The sequence below is a fragment of the Gadus chalcogrammus genome, chromosome 16 (genome assembly GCF_026213295.1).
Source record: "Gadus chalcogrammus isolate NIFS_2021 chromosome 16, NIFS_Gcha_1.0, whole genome shotgun sequence".
Taxonomy (NCBI): Eukaryota; Metazoa; Chordata; class Actinopteri; order Gadiformes; family Gadidae; genus Gadus; species Gadus chalcogrammus.
The window spans coordinates 8487429-8505783 of NC_079427.1; the positions used below are offsets into that span (position 1 = coordinate 8487429).

The 18355-nt window shown below is 45.3% G+C and overlaps 2 protein-coding genes across 4 annotated transcripts in view; one reads left to right on the forward strand and one right to left on the reverse strand.

Moving 5' to 3' along the window:
- myo7aa (myosin VIIAa) overlaps positions 1 to 1301 on the forward strand; it is a 50104-nt gene extending 48803 nt beyond the window's left edge. For all 3 annotated transcript variants that reach the window (XM_056611268.1, XM_056611269.1, XM_056611270.1), the window contains one exon: positions 176 to 1301. In XM_056611268.1, coding sequence (XP_056467243.1) covers positions 176 to 268 — 93 coding nt within the window. In that variant the 3' untranslated portion in view covers positions 269 to 1301. The remainder of the gene's footprint in view (positions 1 to 175) is intronic.
- A 2896-nt stretch (positions 1302 to 4197) lies between these two features.
- gdpd4a (glycerophosphodiester phosphodiesterase domain containing 4a) lies at positions 4198 to 15473 on the reverse strand (the record flags this gene model as incomplete). The annotated part of the gene is made up of 17 exons (XM_056610400.1): positions 4198 to 4332; positions 4984 to 5037; positions 5730 to 5809; positions 6797 to 6879; positions 7409 to 7556; positions 9097 to 9254; positions 9665 to 9883; positions 10222 to 10372; positions 11498 to 11580; positions 12262 to 12407; positions 12690 to 12783; positions 12998 to 13096; positions 13194 to 13253; positions 13483 to 13576; positions 14126 to 14229; positions 14827 to 14932; positions 15391 to 15473. Coding segments are annotated over 17 exons (1869 nt in total), but the record flags the coding sequence as incomplete, so codon positions are not given.
- Between the last annotated feature and the right edge of the window lie 2882 nt (positions 15474 to 18355).

The following is an 18355-nucleotide window of genomic DNA, read 5'->3' on the forward strand; positions in this document are numbered from 1 at the left end:
TTTGAGATGGTGAAACATCGATAATCATTGATTTTCACTTGAAGACGCTGTGTTACCGACGCTGTTAGAACAATCTAATTTCATTTATGTTCAAATGTATTTTCCAGTATTTCAGTGATTTATTTTCACATACCTTTCCACTAATACAGTGTGTACGTGTGCGTTTGGTCACCAGGGCTACAAGATGGACGACCTGCTGACCTCCTACATCAGCCAGATGCTGACCACCATGAGCAAGCAGCGCTCAGGGCGGAGTCACAACAAGTGAACGTCCTATTGGCAGGAGGCCGCCAAGCTCATCCGGCTCCTGCGTCCCATTGGCCAGCCCTGCAGCTGGGGGCGGACCTTCGCCTTCAAGCTGTGGCGGATGAGCCGCAGTCCCTCGCCTAGCTCAGTGGGGTCAAAGTTCACCGTGGAGAGTTCGGCGGCGATCAGCGACCCCGGTGAGGGCCCGAGCCAAGGCCCCAGCAGCGGTTACTACAACTTCTATGAGGACGAGCCCTCAAGCGAGGACGACTACCTCTAGAAGAGTCGCCCCACTCCCCGTCATTCATGCCCTACTTGGGGTCTGGTTCAGGATCTGGTTCAGGGTCAGATACAGATCCACACACCGCCCAGCAAGAGAACCAACCTAGGCACCTGATCAATTACCTGATCCATATTCTGGAACACACACTGGATGTATTTTAAATTGTATGAAGATGAGCTTTGTCCTGTGTCTGATGGGGAATAGATCCTAGGAGGGTGAAATATAGTTCTCAAAGCAGCAAACTACGTCTGCTTCTAACAAACTCAGTTCCGTTTTCAGTTTACTTTTGTAGAGCACTGTTGTCAAGGAAGTTGTCTTCAAAGAAGGTTTTTATACAAGCCCATTGATTCATATAGTTCAGTTAAAAAGATGTCAATGACCAATCCTTCACCAATCTGACGTGTACTAGCCTTTTAAAATAGTCAACTTAATACTCCCATCCTCTAGCTTGGAGACATTTCGGGGTAATACTGTTAATTTAAGGATTTAATGAATAAGTCTAGCAATGTCCAAGCACTACTAAAATCTTTAATATATTGAATTGATGTATTTAATGCCCATCTCGTGATTTCCTTCATTTTTTTTTTCATTCTTTCGTTTTACTGTCTCTATATGTACTGCCTTAATTAGTTTGTTTTCTACTTCAAAACAATGTCCCAGCATTCTTTATGTGAGCCTAAACAGCTTTTTGTACAGTCTTTGTCAATCATATGTTGTTACAGTGAGGTGTCTTAATAAATTCATTTGTCCATGACCATGTGTTGCAGTCTGTTAGACTGGCCCATGCCAGCGATTTGAGTTCGCCCTGCAGAAGGGTCTGGAGAAGAGCAATACATTTCTTTCTAGTTTTGATACGTTTTTGCAGGAGCCAATCACCAAGCTGGCTTCTCCCCCTGGCGCGCTATTGGCTGGTTTCACAATGACGACAGGGAAGCGACTGTAAACAGCCAATTGCGTACAGTCATTTGAACTAGGCCCATTGATCTCTTGTGCTGAAGAGAATGACAGCAGCTTCCCCAGACCAACGTGCAATCAACGATTGAGCTTGGTCTAGCAATAGCCAGGCTAGCTGTTTGTAGCACTAGGTGGTTGAGCTGGTGAGTTAAGAAGTGATACTTTCAGTTACAGAAGATAACAGATTTAGGGAGAAAGAATAAATATTTTGGTCATAACTCTCTTTTACATTACAGGGAAATACTTGGAAGACAAAATCTATGAATAGCCTGTTTCTACACTTACTTACGCATTAAACAATTTAGAATTAGAATGTTGACCCCTGACATTTCAATACATTTATAAACATAGGGTTATAGAATTAAGTATACGTTGCATCCTACTGCATTTGACTGAACCCTTTGTTTGAAAGTGAATCATACATTTACTTTGCTAAGCTACTGATTGACAACCGTGGAGTTGATGTTCCTACAGCTGTCGACCACTCTGCCTTGAAAGTTCAGAGTTAACAGTTCGGATCTGCTGCTTAGGAAAGGTTAACAGCACAGTCTTGGGAAGTAATTGATCAATATCCGATGGTTGTTGCTAGTCCCGCCGTGATAACATTGAATAATCATAAGTAAAAAGAAAGGAGTAGACAAAATTAAGCAGTTGTATTGACCAAACTTTTTTCTTAAACAATGACTTTGGTACAGAATATGATGATACATTTGACAACATATTCAAGAATGACATTAAACGCAATCTAAGCAGCCATTTGTATTGTTGTACATTAAAGTTGCCAAGCATAATATTAAATAAATTGTTCCTTCAGTTGGAAGGACTATTCACGTATACTTTCACTGAGGATGTATCAAAGACTCTCAGTGTGCAACAGTGTGAAATGTGAACATTACTTTAAACTAAAAGATATCTAGAGGAAAAGAGGAAAGAGCCGTTATGCTTTTCACTTGACCAAAAGTAAGAGTAGTCAAATACTTCTGAATATTGTCACAATATTTAGCAGTGGGAACTATTGCGTCTGTAATATGTGATCACCATTTTGTTCTGTTTGGGTATTCTGGTTGGTTTTACATGATTAAACATCGTCTAAACTGAGCACATATACACACATAGCATAGTTAAATCCAGCAAATTGACCAGACTAGTTAGTCAGTACTACATGGTAATAGATACAGAATACAGAATGTACATAGTATTATGTACATGTCGAGGTCTACTACATACATTGTTCTACCATTCAAGTGGATAGGAGGTCCAGTAGTCCCTGTATTGTATTTATTTGCAGTATTGCCAGATAGGCCAACATGAAGTCTATGCTATGACGGATCGCTAAACCAATGTGCTGTGATCACTTCCTGAAGGTACTGAATTCGTTGGGAAAAAACAAAGCAGGGGGTCATTCTTAACGGCACTTGGCGAACATTAACAACTCAAATTTGTACAACAAGCTCAAATCAATCCTTTAAGGATCACTAAACTAGTTTGGGATATCAAAACAAGGGAAAAAAATGTATAAGAACTCTATTTTATTTGAATACTTAAATTCCTTGCTCCTTCGAGGGCCCATAAGGAGAGGTGGTCTACTACAGGTTAGCGTAAGAAGCAGATGGCATGGCCACCATGCATTGAGAGCCCTGGGCCTGTTCCTCAGGAGAAGCTCTTAAGGTCATGCGATCCAGCCATCGCCCAGTATGGAACATCCTTCTTGGTTTTCCTCGCAAACGCAATACTTTATGATTCACACTTTCTCAGACCATATAGTCCAGTTTAGTTTCTCAGTCCTCAGCCTGGTAGAGACCAGATGGTGTTCCACTTGTCTTATGTAAATTGACCCAACACATGGATTAAAAATTCTCCACTCTTCATTGTTGTCAATAACCTATAATGCATAAGACAAACAAATTAAACATTTGGAGGAAAAAAAAATACATTCATCCTACCAGTATAGCAAATGAAAAGGATAACAGGCTTTACTTTGTCGCAACTTATGTCCGTACTGAGGATTTTCGGTTCTTTTCCAGGGTATTTTTCAGTAGCTGCAGATCCAAATTGTTCCACAGGGGGCGGCAATGAGTCTGATGTTTGGCTCCAGTTAAGACCAGACCTTTACTTTGATTAAAGATTTTCCTTTTTTTTCTCCTCTGAGATGAAATGTTCATGGCAGCCATTTTGTGTTGTTTGTATCCATTTGAACATCAGGGTTTTTAATAAAGTATAGACTCAAAGTGAAGCAAATGAAAGCCATTCATATAAAGCAAGGCCTATTATTTTAATAGTTGTCCTTGTGCATTCTCATCAGACATTGTGTGAAGCCAAGCATGTATTAGTCTCCTCTGGTTCATAACTTAAAAAATCCCATTAGCTAGAAATCAAAGCTTCCTACGTTTTGAAATGGCCCTCATAGCAACATGGGCCCATAATTAGCCTGTAAAGCCGTGTCCCATCTTCAACGGGACGAGGTTTGACAGTTCAGGTATTTCGCAGCAGACCATCAGCCTTCCAATGAAAGCGTGGGAAAAAAAAGAGAATGACAGCAATGAATTATATTCTCAAATCGAAGTACTCTGCCGGTATTTTCTTTCCGTCATTTATTATCCTCCCACGCTGACTCAGACTGCTTATTCTTTCTTTTTTTTTTACATATAAAAAAGTATATTTCTTATCCTAAACGTATATTTTCCTCTCCCTGTCCCTCCCCCTCTCTCCCCCCCTCTCTCTCTCCCCCTCTCTGTGGGTGAGTCACTCCTCTGTGATGGTGGGCAGGTGGGGGGTGGCCGACAGTGTGGGGGAGCCCTGCGGATCCGGGCGGATGACGATGTTCGAGACGGACCAAACGTCGCTCAGCTCTGCAAAGTCGGAGGAAAAGGTTTCTGTTGAAAGTTCAACCCGGCGAGGGGCATTGTGGGTAGTGTAGTGCAAGTCGTGCAGAGTGTGATCTTGAGGAGTATAGTAAACAGACAGGATATAGTAAAGAGATGGGGGGGGGTTCCAGTAATGGTCATATTGAGGCATGTCAAAGGGGGGGGGGGGGGGGGGGTAGGTTCGGCGTCGAGGCATGCACAGACATCGGTCCACGGGAGATCGGTTCAGTGTATGACAAACACATCACAGACAAAACATGCGTGGAGGCAAGCCGGGCAGAGGAGAAGAACAGCTGGAGTTTCAGGTGAAGGGCGAGAACACACAGGCATTGTAGTGACAGTGCACCAACACAGGCTTTCAACAGGAGCCGTGCAGAGCTGTCTGGGGAGCGGAAAGCTTCCAGTCATCATGAGGCTCAAAGTTCCCCTCTTGGTTTCAACCCCCCCCCCCCCCCCCCCCCCCCCCCCGGCACCCGACATAGTGGTCTCGTACGGCTGAATGGAGGCTCAGCTGCCTGTAAGGCAGGAATGGTGCGGAGCCACACACACAGGATTTTTTTGATTGGTTGACATGCAGGAAGTACGTGCAGGGGGATCAAGGGTCGAAGGTCATAGGAAGGGAAACCAGCGTCTCACTGGGAGAGATGGAATGGCGCTGGTTCCAATGAATACAGATCGCCTCTGACGAGTCTGGCGTACGAATGAGCACACACAAACAGGGAAACACACACACACACACACACACACACACACACACATACGTCAAAATGAAGGTATGCAGAGAAACACAAACATAGAGCATGCACTGATTAAACAACCACAAACAAGAGCAATGACAGACAACATTGAAACAAAAGGAAGTATGTAAGCCTGTAGTCTAAAGACCACTGAGGAAGTCTCTTCCTCAGTCTCTCACTGAGGAAGTCTCTCCAGCATTATTGCCTGTTGTGCGCATGAGCCCTTTAGATTTTTGATAGGGTCTTATAAAGGTGTGTTCATCATTATGTGATGTATTCTTTTCCACTGGATGATTATTTTAACGCTCTAGTAGTAACCCTCTGATGACCATTTCTACAATAATGTAGGAATAGCTTATTGCATTCATCCTGGAGTTCAATCCAAAAGCTCGCCCAAAACAGACAGGAGTGGAGATCCTTTGTTGCTGCCCTACATGCCAGTAGGCATAAAGGGCAGTAAGTAAATAAGTAAGCTTATTGCATTGCCAATGGCCTTCTCTCCTTAAGACGGTAATACAGGCAGCGATGGACACGTTTGTAATGCGACACTACAGAACAGCTCGAAAGCCCAGAGCAGTGGGACTTCTCCAGGGTCTGACCGGGACTACATGCAGGAGCACAGTGAAACAGATGTTATCATCCTACCTGTCCTGAACTTGCTGTAGGGGCCGGTCTCGTGGGCCTGGCGACTCCCGGACCAGAAGGGTAGACCTCTCTCTCTCCACCTAGGGACCAAACACATCACAGACCCCACAGTGGTCAGGGAATATGTATGTGGTCAGGGAATCTGTGTGTGTGTGTTTGATTGGAAGAGCTTTGATACTTGCAGCTGCAATAATTTTTTAGGGTCAGAAATTGTGTGTGTGTGTGTCTGTGTTACTATATGAAAACACCTGAACCCTTTGAACTAAACCCTGTGAACTGAAGTGTGTGTGTGTGTCTGTCTGTCTGTCTGTCTGTCTGTCTGTCTGTCTGTCTGTCTGTCTGTCTGTCTGTCTGTCTGTCTGTCTGTCTGTCTGTCTGTCTGTCTGTCTGTCTGTCTGTCTGTCTGTCTGTCTGTCTGTCTGTCTGTCTGTCTGTCTGTCTGTCTGTGTCTGTGTCTGTGTCTGTGTGTGTCTTTTTGTATGTGTGTTCTGCTGATTGCAACAGACATTTTGTGTCCAGTTAAATTTGATCATCTCTGATTATGCGTGTGTGCATGTTCAGGTGTGTGTGAGTGAGTGAGTGAGTGAGTGAGTGAGTGAGTGAGTGAGTGAGTGAGTGAGTGAGTGAGTGAGTGAGTGAGTGAGTGAGTGAGTGAGTGAGTGAGTGAGTGAGTGAGTGAGTGAGTGAGTGAGTGAGTGAGTGAGTGAGTGAGTGAGTGAGGGAGTGACCCAGGTGTTGAAATTAAACCAAGGTGTGAAGGCAGAGAGATTCTAAAAAAGTTACTAAGGACAAATTACATAAACAAACACAATGGTATAAAACACACACACACACACACACACACACACACACACACACACACACACACACACACACACACACACACACACACACACACACACACACACACACACACACACACACACACACACACACACAAAGTAAAGATAGTTTGTGATTAGATGATAGAGCCGGCTTTGTATGGAATATAATGTACATTGTACATGTATCTATGTATGTGAGTGTTCATGTGCTTGCACGTATGTCCTTGTGTGTTCATCCCGCACCAGTGGAATATGAAGACGGCAGTGATGAGGAAGGTGGACGAAACGTCGGTCAATATCCACATCAGAGTGTACTCCTCTGGGGTCTGCAGAGAGAAACATGGACAGGGGGGGGGGGGGGAGAGACAGACAGACAGACAGACAGACAGACAGACAGACAGACAGACAGACAGACAGACAGACAGACAGACAGACAGACAGACAGACAGACAGACAGACAGACAGACAGACAGACAGACAGACAGACAGACAGACAGACAGACAGACAGACAGACAGACAGACAGACAGACAGACAGACAGACAGACAGACAGACGAGGGAGAGTGAGCACACTAAGCCCAACAGCATAATGTTTATCCTCTGCACTTTATTTTCTTACTCTCCCCAAATTTTATTCAGTATTATCTTTTAAGTATTATCATGTTGTATTTTATTCTTCACTAAAAAATGTAATACAATAATACAGTAAACTAAGACAGACAGTTAGAAGGATAGTTGGCCTGATACATAAACAGACTGATAGATAGAGCTAGGTGGACAGACATACAGTGAGCCAGCCAGATCGACTGGCTGCCAGACAAACAGGCCGGCAGACAGACAGATGGGCGGTCTCACCATGAGGAAGAGGGGCTGTCTGAGGTGGGACAGCAGATGGATAGAGTTGGTGGTGATGGAGTGGACACCAGCGCACCAGGCCAGGGAGTAGAGCCAGGGCTGGCTGATCACAAACAGGTTAGTGCTGATGTTCACCGACCAGTACTTACTGCAGGGGACGAGAGAGATAGAGAGAGACAGAAAGAGAGAGAGAGACAGACAGACAGAGACAGAGACAGTGACAGAGAGAGAGAGAGAGAGAGACAGAGGGAGAGACAGAGGGGGAGAGATAGAGAGACAGAGGGAGAGAGATAGAGAGACAGAGGGAGAGAGAGAGAGAGAAAAAGACAGAGACAGAGGGAGACAGAGAGAGAGAGACAGAGGCCGAGAGAGGTAGAGAGAGGTAGAGAGAGGTAGAGAGAGACAGAGAAAGAGACAGAGAGAGAGCAATAGACAGAGAGAGAGGAAATGTTACAAAATGTAACAATTTTTTACTCCTTTGAAAATGAGAATGTTTATTTCCCATGACATTAAGGCCATTTTGAATTTAATAGATCTGCGAGATACAGGGAGTGAGGGTGAGATGTTGATCTTAAAAGCACAGGCTGTTTCATTATCGGCGTTCCTATTGCTAGAGCCTGTTGATATGAATATGTTGACTAGAGACACGCCGTACCAACAGAGAGGGAGCAAGAGAGAGAGAGAGATGAGAGAGATTAAGCTATCTCAATTTCCACGTCAATATCGCTATAGCCTCCGAGGATGGCTGGAGAGAAATAAAAGAACGAGAGAGAACTAAGAGAGGGAGACGGAGAGGAAGAGAGAGATGTGCTGTATAATTTAAAACATTTGTGTCGTTAAAGCGTGTTGCGATTAACATAGAGAGACGAGTATCAAAGAGGAGGCAGAGAGAGAGAGACATGGAATCAGAGGGGGGAGGAAAGACCGGAAACGCAAGAGATGGAGGGTGAAAAGAGGAGCAGATGTGAGAGCAGGAGGCAAGAGGAAGGAGAGGGAGCCACAACCGACTGAAAGAGGAAGAATATCATCTAAAGCACGTATTAAAGTGGCTGTCAATCATGCAGTACCCAGCAGACACACAAAAACACACACACACACACACACACACACACACACACACACACACACAATGCTTCCGATTCAGTGACTATGAGAGGTTGATGGGGTGAGATCAAAGCGTGAGCCCAGCCTTTGAAGTCTAATGATCATCTGTTGGCCTGTGAATTACAGATTTGAGCTGAATATGAAAATATGACAGCGGAAATGTTGTGCTGTTCCAGACAGAACCGACTGGAGATGGAGATGGAGATGCAGGCCAATGACTCGGTGTTTAGGCGGTCAAATACTTTTAAGAACCTTCTCTGGTCAAAATGTAATCAGCGGTGTTTGAATGACAATGAAGGCATTCAAATAATTATGTTGACTATATCAAAGTCAGCGTTTTAAAAAAGATGAACTCCCATTGTGATGCCATTATTAATCTTAAAATGCAGAATATAGTCAAATATAAAGATATTAAAATACTTTATATATGGAAATAATTGATTGAAATACAATAATCAAAGTGCTGTTGAAACATAGAGCAGGTTTGTGTGATCCGTTAGTCTGCATATTGAGTCATTCAGCAGATCTCAGGGAACCCTTCTGCTGGCAGTCATCCGCTCTGCCCGACCGGAGTACCAACCGACCTGATCTGCTGCTCGGACATGGAGCTGTAGGGCAGGTTGAGCCTGCGGATGTGTCTGTCTGTCAGGTTCTGCACCGGGCCCCTCTCCTCGGCCGTCTGCTGTAGCTCTGGGTCCACAGCCTGGACCGTCTCCCTGTCCTCTGAGGGCAGCCACAGCACCTACACTCACACAGAGACACACACACAGAGACACACACACAGAGACACACACAAAGACACACACACACACAGAGACACACACACAGAGACACACACACACACAGAGACTCAAACGCAGCGTTGTGGCAGCAGAGAGTGTGAAGTATTTCGGACCAGATGATGTTTTGTTGTTTTGCAGGATGTGACTTTATTGATAACAATTATTGAAATCGCTATCATTTAGCATTGACTACAGCTATGTCATTCCTCACTATGAGCTAGTGGAAATGTGACAGATTGCAACTTTAATAATTCAACTTTAATAAATAATCAACAATGTTCCATTGTTCCAAAAAAAAATGGTTTTACATCCAACATTTATAGAGAAACCAATAGCAAAAACGACCCAACATGTCTGAACACGGGCTGACCTGCGAGGAGTTGATGTTGTCCCAGACCACCTGCAGAGTGGTGTTGATGAAGGACACGTTGTAAGGGTGGCCGGACGGTGGCCTGCGCAGGTCAAACAGAACCAGTCTGCCGCTGCCCGCCGCCACCTCAAGGAACTGGGCCAGGGAGGGGATGGACTGGTTCTGGATGCTGGAGCGCTCCGTCTCACTCAGGGAGGAGCCTGTACCGAACGGGTCCCTCTGGGACCAGGATGGGGGGGGGGGGGAAGAAAGAAGGATTTAGACCATTAATCTCCCAAGCTCAAACCCACATCATTCAACAAAGGAGAACGCCCTGTAGTGTTTTTTAAGCATTAACCATGCATATAAAAGCATCGTCTCTCTTTTATTTTTCTAGTGTTGCATCCGTCTGTTGCGTTCGTATTTAGGCTTCTCTTTGGAGCCGTGTGTTCCTCTCTGTCTCTGATCTGTAGACGGCAATTTCCCTTTTTTGTTCCTCGTCTGTGTGCGTGTTTGTCTCTCGTTGTGCGTGCAGGGTGTGCGTGTCGGCGTGGGTTCCCTGTGTGCGCGCGTCTCACCGAGAGGAACCAGTTGCCGGCGTTGAGCTGCTGCAGCTCGGCCCAGGTGAACAGGGAGGCGTCCTGCTGGGTGCGGTTGGGGAACACCTTGTCCACGTCCGTGGTCCTCCGCAGGGTGGAGTCATGCATCAGGAAGGGAACACCGTCGTAACTGTAGACACGTGTGTGTGTGTGTGTGTGTGTGTGTGTGTGTGTGTGTGTGTGTGTGTGTGTGTGTGTGTGTGTGTGTGTGTGTGTGTGTGTGTGTGTGTGTGTGCGCGGGCAGGTGTGCAGGTGTGAGAAAGAGGGGGGGTGGGGGGATGTATGTGTGAGTATGTTGGTGTGTGCGTGCGTGCGTGCGTGCGTGTGTGCGTGCGTGGGAGGCAATCATAAGAAGAGGATGGGGGATGGAGAGGAGGGAGGGATAGAGTCCGAGTGTGGGAACATGAAGAGGAGGACAGAGGAGACGAGAGGAACAAATGATTAAAGTCATCGATGAACATGTGGCCCACTCAGCAGACGGCAGCACTCACACAGAGTGGCTTTCGTACAATCCTTCATCTCATTGATGTATGCTACTAACACACACACGCGCACAGCAATGTGTGCACGCATGCGCGTGTATGCTAACCCATACAAACAAAACACGCACCCTTGCCTGTTTAATGTCACAACAAGGACTTTGTTTTTCACAGCGTAATTGCAAGGTGAGCATATTTATTGATGCCAACACATCAAACCACAAATCCATTCGTCATGCCTTAATACACAGACACACACACACAGAGATAATTACATGGATGGCCTGCCACACGGCCACCTAGGTTACACTGAGTCATGCCGATTCCCCATTTTGATCAAGGCAGGTTAACGCTATCCGTCGCTTGCGTGCTAGGACTAATGGCTACGCTAGCAGCTAATTGGATTAGCACGTGCTAAGCTCCTTAGCACCGAGGCAGGTGGCCAGGCTAACCTCTGACCTCTGTGATTAGCACTGGATCACAGAGCTAGGGATGGTTGGGCTGCTCAGACAGAAGTAATAGATCCGACCGGGACACTCATTTGAATGACTCAAGACAGATATAGTTTATCGGGATAGTTTAGCAGACGCTTTTATCCAAGATACATGTCCTTAAAGAGCAGGGGCGGGTCAGGGCTTCTTACTCATGGACACCTTAACGCAGACTGGGGACGTTGGGATTCAAACCCGATACCTTTCGCCTGGGGTGGATATATGCGTTGATGAAGCACATGACGTTATGATACGCTGAATACTGGGGACAGTTGTTGTGCCCACCTGATCCGTACGTCGGTCTCCAGGCCTTCACCGCCCACCTCCACCGCTTTCTCAAACGATAGGAGAGTGTTCTCAGGAGCCAACTGCGCACACACACACACACACACACAATAAATGGATGGAAAAGAGACTGATTTTAACTCTGAATAACTATTTTTATGTCTGACCGCACAGGAGGTATGAATCAGTTTTTATATTGGAGCTGATAAAAGGCGATGACGCCTGCATTACAATAAAAACCAACATCACGGAAAATGATCGGTTGTACAGGGCACACTGGTGTTTGATAAGATGGGAGTTGTGTCGAGGACTACCTACGAAAAGCTGTCTATTAGGACCTTATCGTCTTCCTAACACTCTTTTGAGATTGTCCCCCAAGAAAAGTAACGGTTGATCCAGATCTAATTGGCTTATTTAATTTGCATCTCTTTTGCATCTTTCTGCATTTTTTAAATAGGCCAGTGTTGCCCTGTGTCTGCCATGACCTACATATAAGTGTTGGTGCTGTTTTTGAACCAGGGGATGTCCTAGTTTAAAGTATGGACATCGTAATAATGTGCCCCAGTGCTGTTCTGTGACTCATTCTAGCAAGATTAATTCAGAATGCGTTATCAAAATATTTTTGTCTGCAATATGGTCTCGTTGTTGTAGTATATTTGATGATTAGATGATCATGGTTTATTATATTAAGTTTAAGTAGGTTAACTTCAGCATTTGTCAATAGCTGTATAAAGTGCTGAAAATCTAGCTTCTTCCAGGCTCACCATTGGTGCTCCTCTGTGTCCAATCAGAGAGGGGGGCGGGCCCAGGGTGCCAGCTTCTTTAATGCAGGGGGAGTACATCCCCAGAGGGACCAGGTACAGAGAGAACAGAACCGACAGGTACAAACCCAGGATAGCCACCTGGCGCACTGAGAACACACGAACACACACACACACACACACACACACACACACACACACACACACACACACACACACACACACACACACACACACACACACACACACACACACACACACACACACACACACACACACACACACACAGAAAGTGAAGTAAAGCAAATGGTACATAATTTGTACATAGATTGCAAATGCAACCAGCTCACTAATGTTTGAAAAACATTAACATAATATTGTCCAACATGGCATCTAATCAATTAAATCCAATGACCAATGAGATGGCTTACCCCGCTTGTTCATGCGGAAGAAGTGCAAGGCGATTGGCCAGGACAAGAGGGTCATGAGCGCCACGGCAGCAACATGGAGGAAGGGGGCGGTCACCTAGCCAATCAGATGAGAGAGAGATGATGCTACAACAAAAGGCTACATTAGACAATGGATACCATAATAAGCTAATGTATACCAGAGTTGTTGTTCCTTATCTAGTTTGACATATGGGATCCAATCTCCCCATATCTGCTATAATACACGTGAATGCATTGCGTGTGTCAGATCTAATTGGTTTGTTCTGTGATTTGCATGTGGGTGACCCTACCTGCAGGGAGAGGAGGAGGGTCTTCCATTCTTTGCTCCAAAGGTCAGAGAGAATGGCCGTTGCCGTGACGGAGAACGCCAGCGTTACCACGATACCGATCTGAGGAAATACCAAAAAAGGGTAAGGGTGTGTGTGTTCTGAGTGAGTGAGTGAGTGAGTGAGTGGGTGAGTGTGTGTGAATGTGTGTTGTGTGTACCTTGTGGCTCCAGTGGAGGTAAAGTCTCTGGCCCTCAGAGAGCAGGCACACTGCCAGCACCTGGGTAACATCCACAACAGAGAAGCAATCAGTCTTTGTATCAGGACACAGGAATATGGGTCAGGTGGGCGCCAGCCAGTTAGCAAGTAAGAAGTAAAATAATGTATAAATACCTAGGTACTATGATAAAAGTATCTAAACTCTTATACATACTACTATGAATATAATGCAATAATAGAATGTATATATAAAATAGTGCATGTGTGTGTGGTGGGACAAGTGTGCGTACCAATAAGAGGGCTATGTAGGTGAAGAGAGCTGCTGCCACGCCCAGCAGAACCAGAGACCAGGGGAACCAGAACCCCAGAGTCCCAAAGTTAAACCTGGACCCCCAGAGAACCAGGAAAGCCATTGGGTCAGTACCGTACATGCCAGTTGCTTGGTTAAATCTAGGTATGCAGTTAAACCACTCCAGGAAACTAAGCAAAAGTGACTGGAAAATTCAGTTTTACAGGACAACGACGTCTATAACAATTATTATGCAACAACGTCTATAACAACTACAGAATTAATTATTTTGTATCATGTGAGCAATGTGTGTGTGTGTGTGTGTGTGTGTGTGTGTGTGTGTGTGTGTGTGTGTGTGTGTGTGTGTGTGTGTGTGTGTGTGTGTGTGTGTGTGTGTGTGTGTGTGTGTGTGTGTGTGGTGTGTGTCTATGTTTCTATTAAATACGGATCTATGCGATAGGAAATGGAACAAATACTTTTTTCAATCATGCCAAAGAATATGTACATTGGCAAGTCTTATGGTTGCACAAAATGTCATGGTAAAACAAAGGCATTTAGTGGGCATCAAAGTGATTACTTCACCGCCACAGGCTCTAAAGGGTGCTTAATCACAGAGAGTGAGGCAGAGCAAGAGAGTGACCTACCAGTCAAAGTCATTGTAGTCGTTCTGCGCTTCGCTCCAGAAGTACAGGAACACAAAGCTGAGAAAGAAGGTGAGGATCAGGAGGCCAAAACTGCCACACTCCACCTGCAGAACACACACACACACACACACACACACACACACACACACACACACACACACACACACACACACACACACACACACACACACACACACACACACACACACACACACACACACACACACACACACACACACACACACACACACACACACACACACGTAAGTAAGGTGTTAGTTGGGTTGTTTGGCAGGGGGGTAGATATGTAGGTGGGTGGTAGAATGGTAGGTGTGCCACTACGCAGGTTGTCAGATCTACAGGTAGGGGGGAATTGCTGGTTGGTCAGTCAGTCTGTAGGTAGTCATGTTGTCTCTGTGGGGAGGCACCTCCCAGTACAGAGAGGGGCATCAGCACCGATGGCTATGGGAGTCAGCAGAACAGCCAGCATGGGGAATCGATACCCCCTACTCCCCTCTGCCCCATCAGCAACATCCCCTCCAACTGTGTGTGTGTGTGTGCGTGTGTGTGTGTGTGTGTGTGTGTGTGTGTGTGTGTGTGTGTGTGTGTGTGTGTGTGTGTGTGTGTGTGTGTGTGTGTGTGTGTGTGTGTGTGTGTGTGTGTGTGTGTGTGTGTGTGTGTGTGTGTGTGTGTGTGTGTACCTTGCTGCAGCAGACCTCCCCTGGCTGTGCCCTTGCTCGCTGGTACCGTCTCCATTGGCAACCGTAGAGGCCTGCCAGGCAGGAGACTAGCGGCTGGTGTTCATACCTGAAACCCCCAATTAACCAATTAACATCGAGCAACTTAGGGAGATCTACTGTGCTGCCCGTTGTAAGATCAATGATTGGTTTAAAAACAGATGACCAAAGCAAGCATAACAGCAACTGGGGCGTTATGCCAACCAATCAAAGCCATTCTTTGAAGTGTGCCGTGTGCGGGGTTGGGGTTAGGTAATAGGTAAAGCGGAAATGCCCCATCCAGGTTGGTATCCACTTTGGAAAAGGCAATGGGTTAGGGTGAGGTTTAGGATTCGATGTCGGGTTAGTATTCAGAAAAAGGTTAGGGGTAGGTCTTTGGGTTTGTTTTTAGCGTTAGGTTTCAGGGTTGGTTTTTAGAGTCAGGGTTAGGTTTCAGGGTTTGTTCATAGATTGAGGGTTCTGTTTAAGAGTTTGTTTTTAGAGTTAGGGTAAGGGACGGGGGTTAGGTGTCAGGGTGCTGGTGTGTACCTCTGCAGCAACTGCCGCCGCACCACCTTTAACTTCCCCAGCTTCAATCTGGTGAAGGGCGTCCACTCACCCACAGGCCAGCATCACAGAGAGAGGGAGAGAGCCAGAGAGAGAGAGAGAGGGTGAGGGGGGAGACACAGAGAAGGAGAGAAAATGCTAGATGGGAGAGGGAGAGTAGAAGACAGAGAGGGAAAGAATGTAGTGAGGTACAGAAGGGGAGATAGAGTAAGAAGATGAAAGATAAATAAGCGGACAAAAAGGGAAGAGAGGGCAAAGGATGGTCTGTTGATGGCCAATACCGTCTGGGCACCTAAAGAAAGAGAGATGGGAGAGAGATGATACCAAAAGAGGGGGTGAGAGAGAGACATAATAAATTCATACATTCCCCATTCAAAAGTTATACATTTTACAACACTTCAACACTCTCGAAGGTGTGTGTGTGTGTGTGTGTGTGTGTTCTAGTTTACATCAACTTTTCCCTAGTTAGACACACACACACACACACACACACACACACACACACACACACACACACACACACACACACACACACACACACACACACACACACACACACACACACACACACACACACACACACACACACACACACACACACACACACACACACACAAAACACGATTGCTCTATCTCCTATTTGTTCTATTGATCTATAATAATCCATCCTTCTGTATCCTGGATTTCTTCCTGATCTCGAAACACTCTGCCACTTCTCTGGTACCTGCCGTACCATAAACGCTGCCTATGTGTTCAGCATGTGGTCAGTAAGCCAGCAGCAATCCAGCTGGCCAGTCAATTAACCAGCCAGCCAGTATACAAGCTAGCCAGCCAGCCAGTATATAGGCTGCCAGCTTTTCAATTAACCAGCCTGCTAGTCAGAAAGACAGCCACCAAATAAATCAGCCAGCCAGAAGCCTTAAAACAAGCTCATTAATCCTTGAAACCACCAAGAAAACTATAAAGTATATGGTTCGGGTCAATCCAATGGGCTCAAGCTATGGTTAGACACCTTAATCCTTGCCACTATAGGGTACCCAAACCATCGGGTCGTGATCAATCTTATGAGCTGGTGGCTTGACTTGCTTCAAACAACACTCCTCATGAAGCCAGGTGGCAGTTAAGGGATGTGCTGTTGGTGAAACAGAAATCGCACAGCAATACATTGTCACGTTAATGTGTGCGTGTGTGTGTGTCCAATTTCCACATAAAGATACCAACTGATAATTCAATATAATTAGCTTACACCTGTGTGGGTTGACGTGCAAAATTGTGTGGGCGTGTGTGTGAGTGCATGTGTGAGTGCCTGACTGTAACAGGATATTGGTCTTTGATAAATACACAGATGGTTAGTTTGAGGGTAATGAATGACCGGTGTCTCCCGGCCCCCTCATCCATTATAGATGTTATAGAATATACCACGATGCTCCCTTATGGGAAAACAATGTAAGAATTCCATCACGGACATCTCATCGTAGTTTATTCCGCTTTTACACAAATGTGTTGACATACTTTCATCTATTACGTTTGTGCTGTTCTGACGTTTATTTGGAGAAAGGGAGACCTCTAGTAGTCAACTTATAACGCAATGTTTATGTAATAGCAGTCTTGCCGTAGTTCGACGATGCATGGTGAAGCAACAGTCACGTATTTTTCTCTTTTTTATTGGTTGGCCAAAAAACTCGTTCAGAATGTATATTTTGATCCTTTGCTAATCGCGAGCATCTTAATGTAATTTCCCATAGACGTTAGCCCTAAGCTAACGCATGTATTATTTGTTTGTTATGAAACGTTTTAAACAGACAATATATGAATATTGTTCTTGAACAACGTCTGTATGAGATACTGAGATGTATTTTGTATCTGTCCAGTTTTACAGTGCTTCCTGAGTAAAGTTTGGAAAGGAAACAAGCTGCTTCATTCTTTATGAGGGAAAACTGTTAGCTATCTGCTGAGCTGTACCAGGCTAAATGTAAATGGACTAAATGGACTGCATTTATATAGCGCTTTTCTAACCATTGGCCACTCAAAGCGCTTTACAATGTTGCCTCACATTCACCATTCACGCACACATTCACACACCGGCGGCGGAGTCAACCATGCAAGGCGACAGCCAGCTCGTCGGGAGCTAACAGTCAGGGTTAGGTGCCTTGCTCAAGGACACCTCGACACTCAGCTAGGAGGAGCCGGGGATCGAACCAACAACCTTCAGGTTACCAGCCAACCCGCTCTACCTCCTGAGCTACTGCCGCCATAAACCGTGCCACACACACAATGAAGCGGAGGCAGAACAACGTTATTGTTTTTTTAATCCGATTTAAAACTGTTATAATGATTACCTAAAGAAATCAATAGTTTGACCGAAAATATAACTACAAAAAATTAGGATTTTATTGCTTCCGCAATTTTTTCTCCCATCTCATCCCCATCAACTGTGTGTTATTTATAGCTGCGCTCTGCTACTGAAAAATAACAGACAATAATTGACCAATCAGAAATATTATTATTCGTTTTTAACAAAACCGTGCTATAAATAGAGGGATACTCATTGGTAAGCGACAGGTGGAAGGCCTACCTACATCTATGTATCTATAGCTGGACTGTTATTACGCAAGTCTTTTTCGCAGCAATTGAAAACACAATTACGTTACTTTTCAGTTACCTCCCATCCCATCAGTCTACCTGTGGGTAACACGTGTCTGTCTGTGTGTCATGTTGAACCCTCCATCCATCCCTGTCCTCTAAGTAAATCCTCTTTTCTTCTTCCTCTCTTTCTCTCTCTTGCTGTTCTTCCAGCATGTAGTGTAAATGTATGGAAATGTCTTCACAGTCGGTTTTATTTCAAGAGATCGATCAAAGGAAAGCGCAACCGCCATACTTTAGGCGGTGCGGCAACCAGCCGAGTCATACCGCCGCTGCCATGGAAACAGTGACATCACCTCTGTTA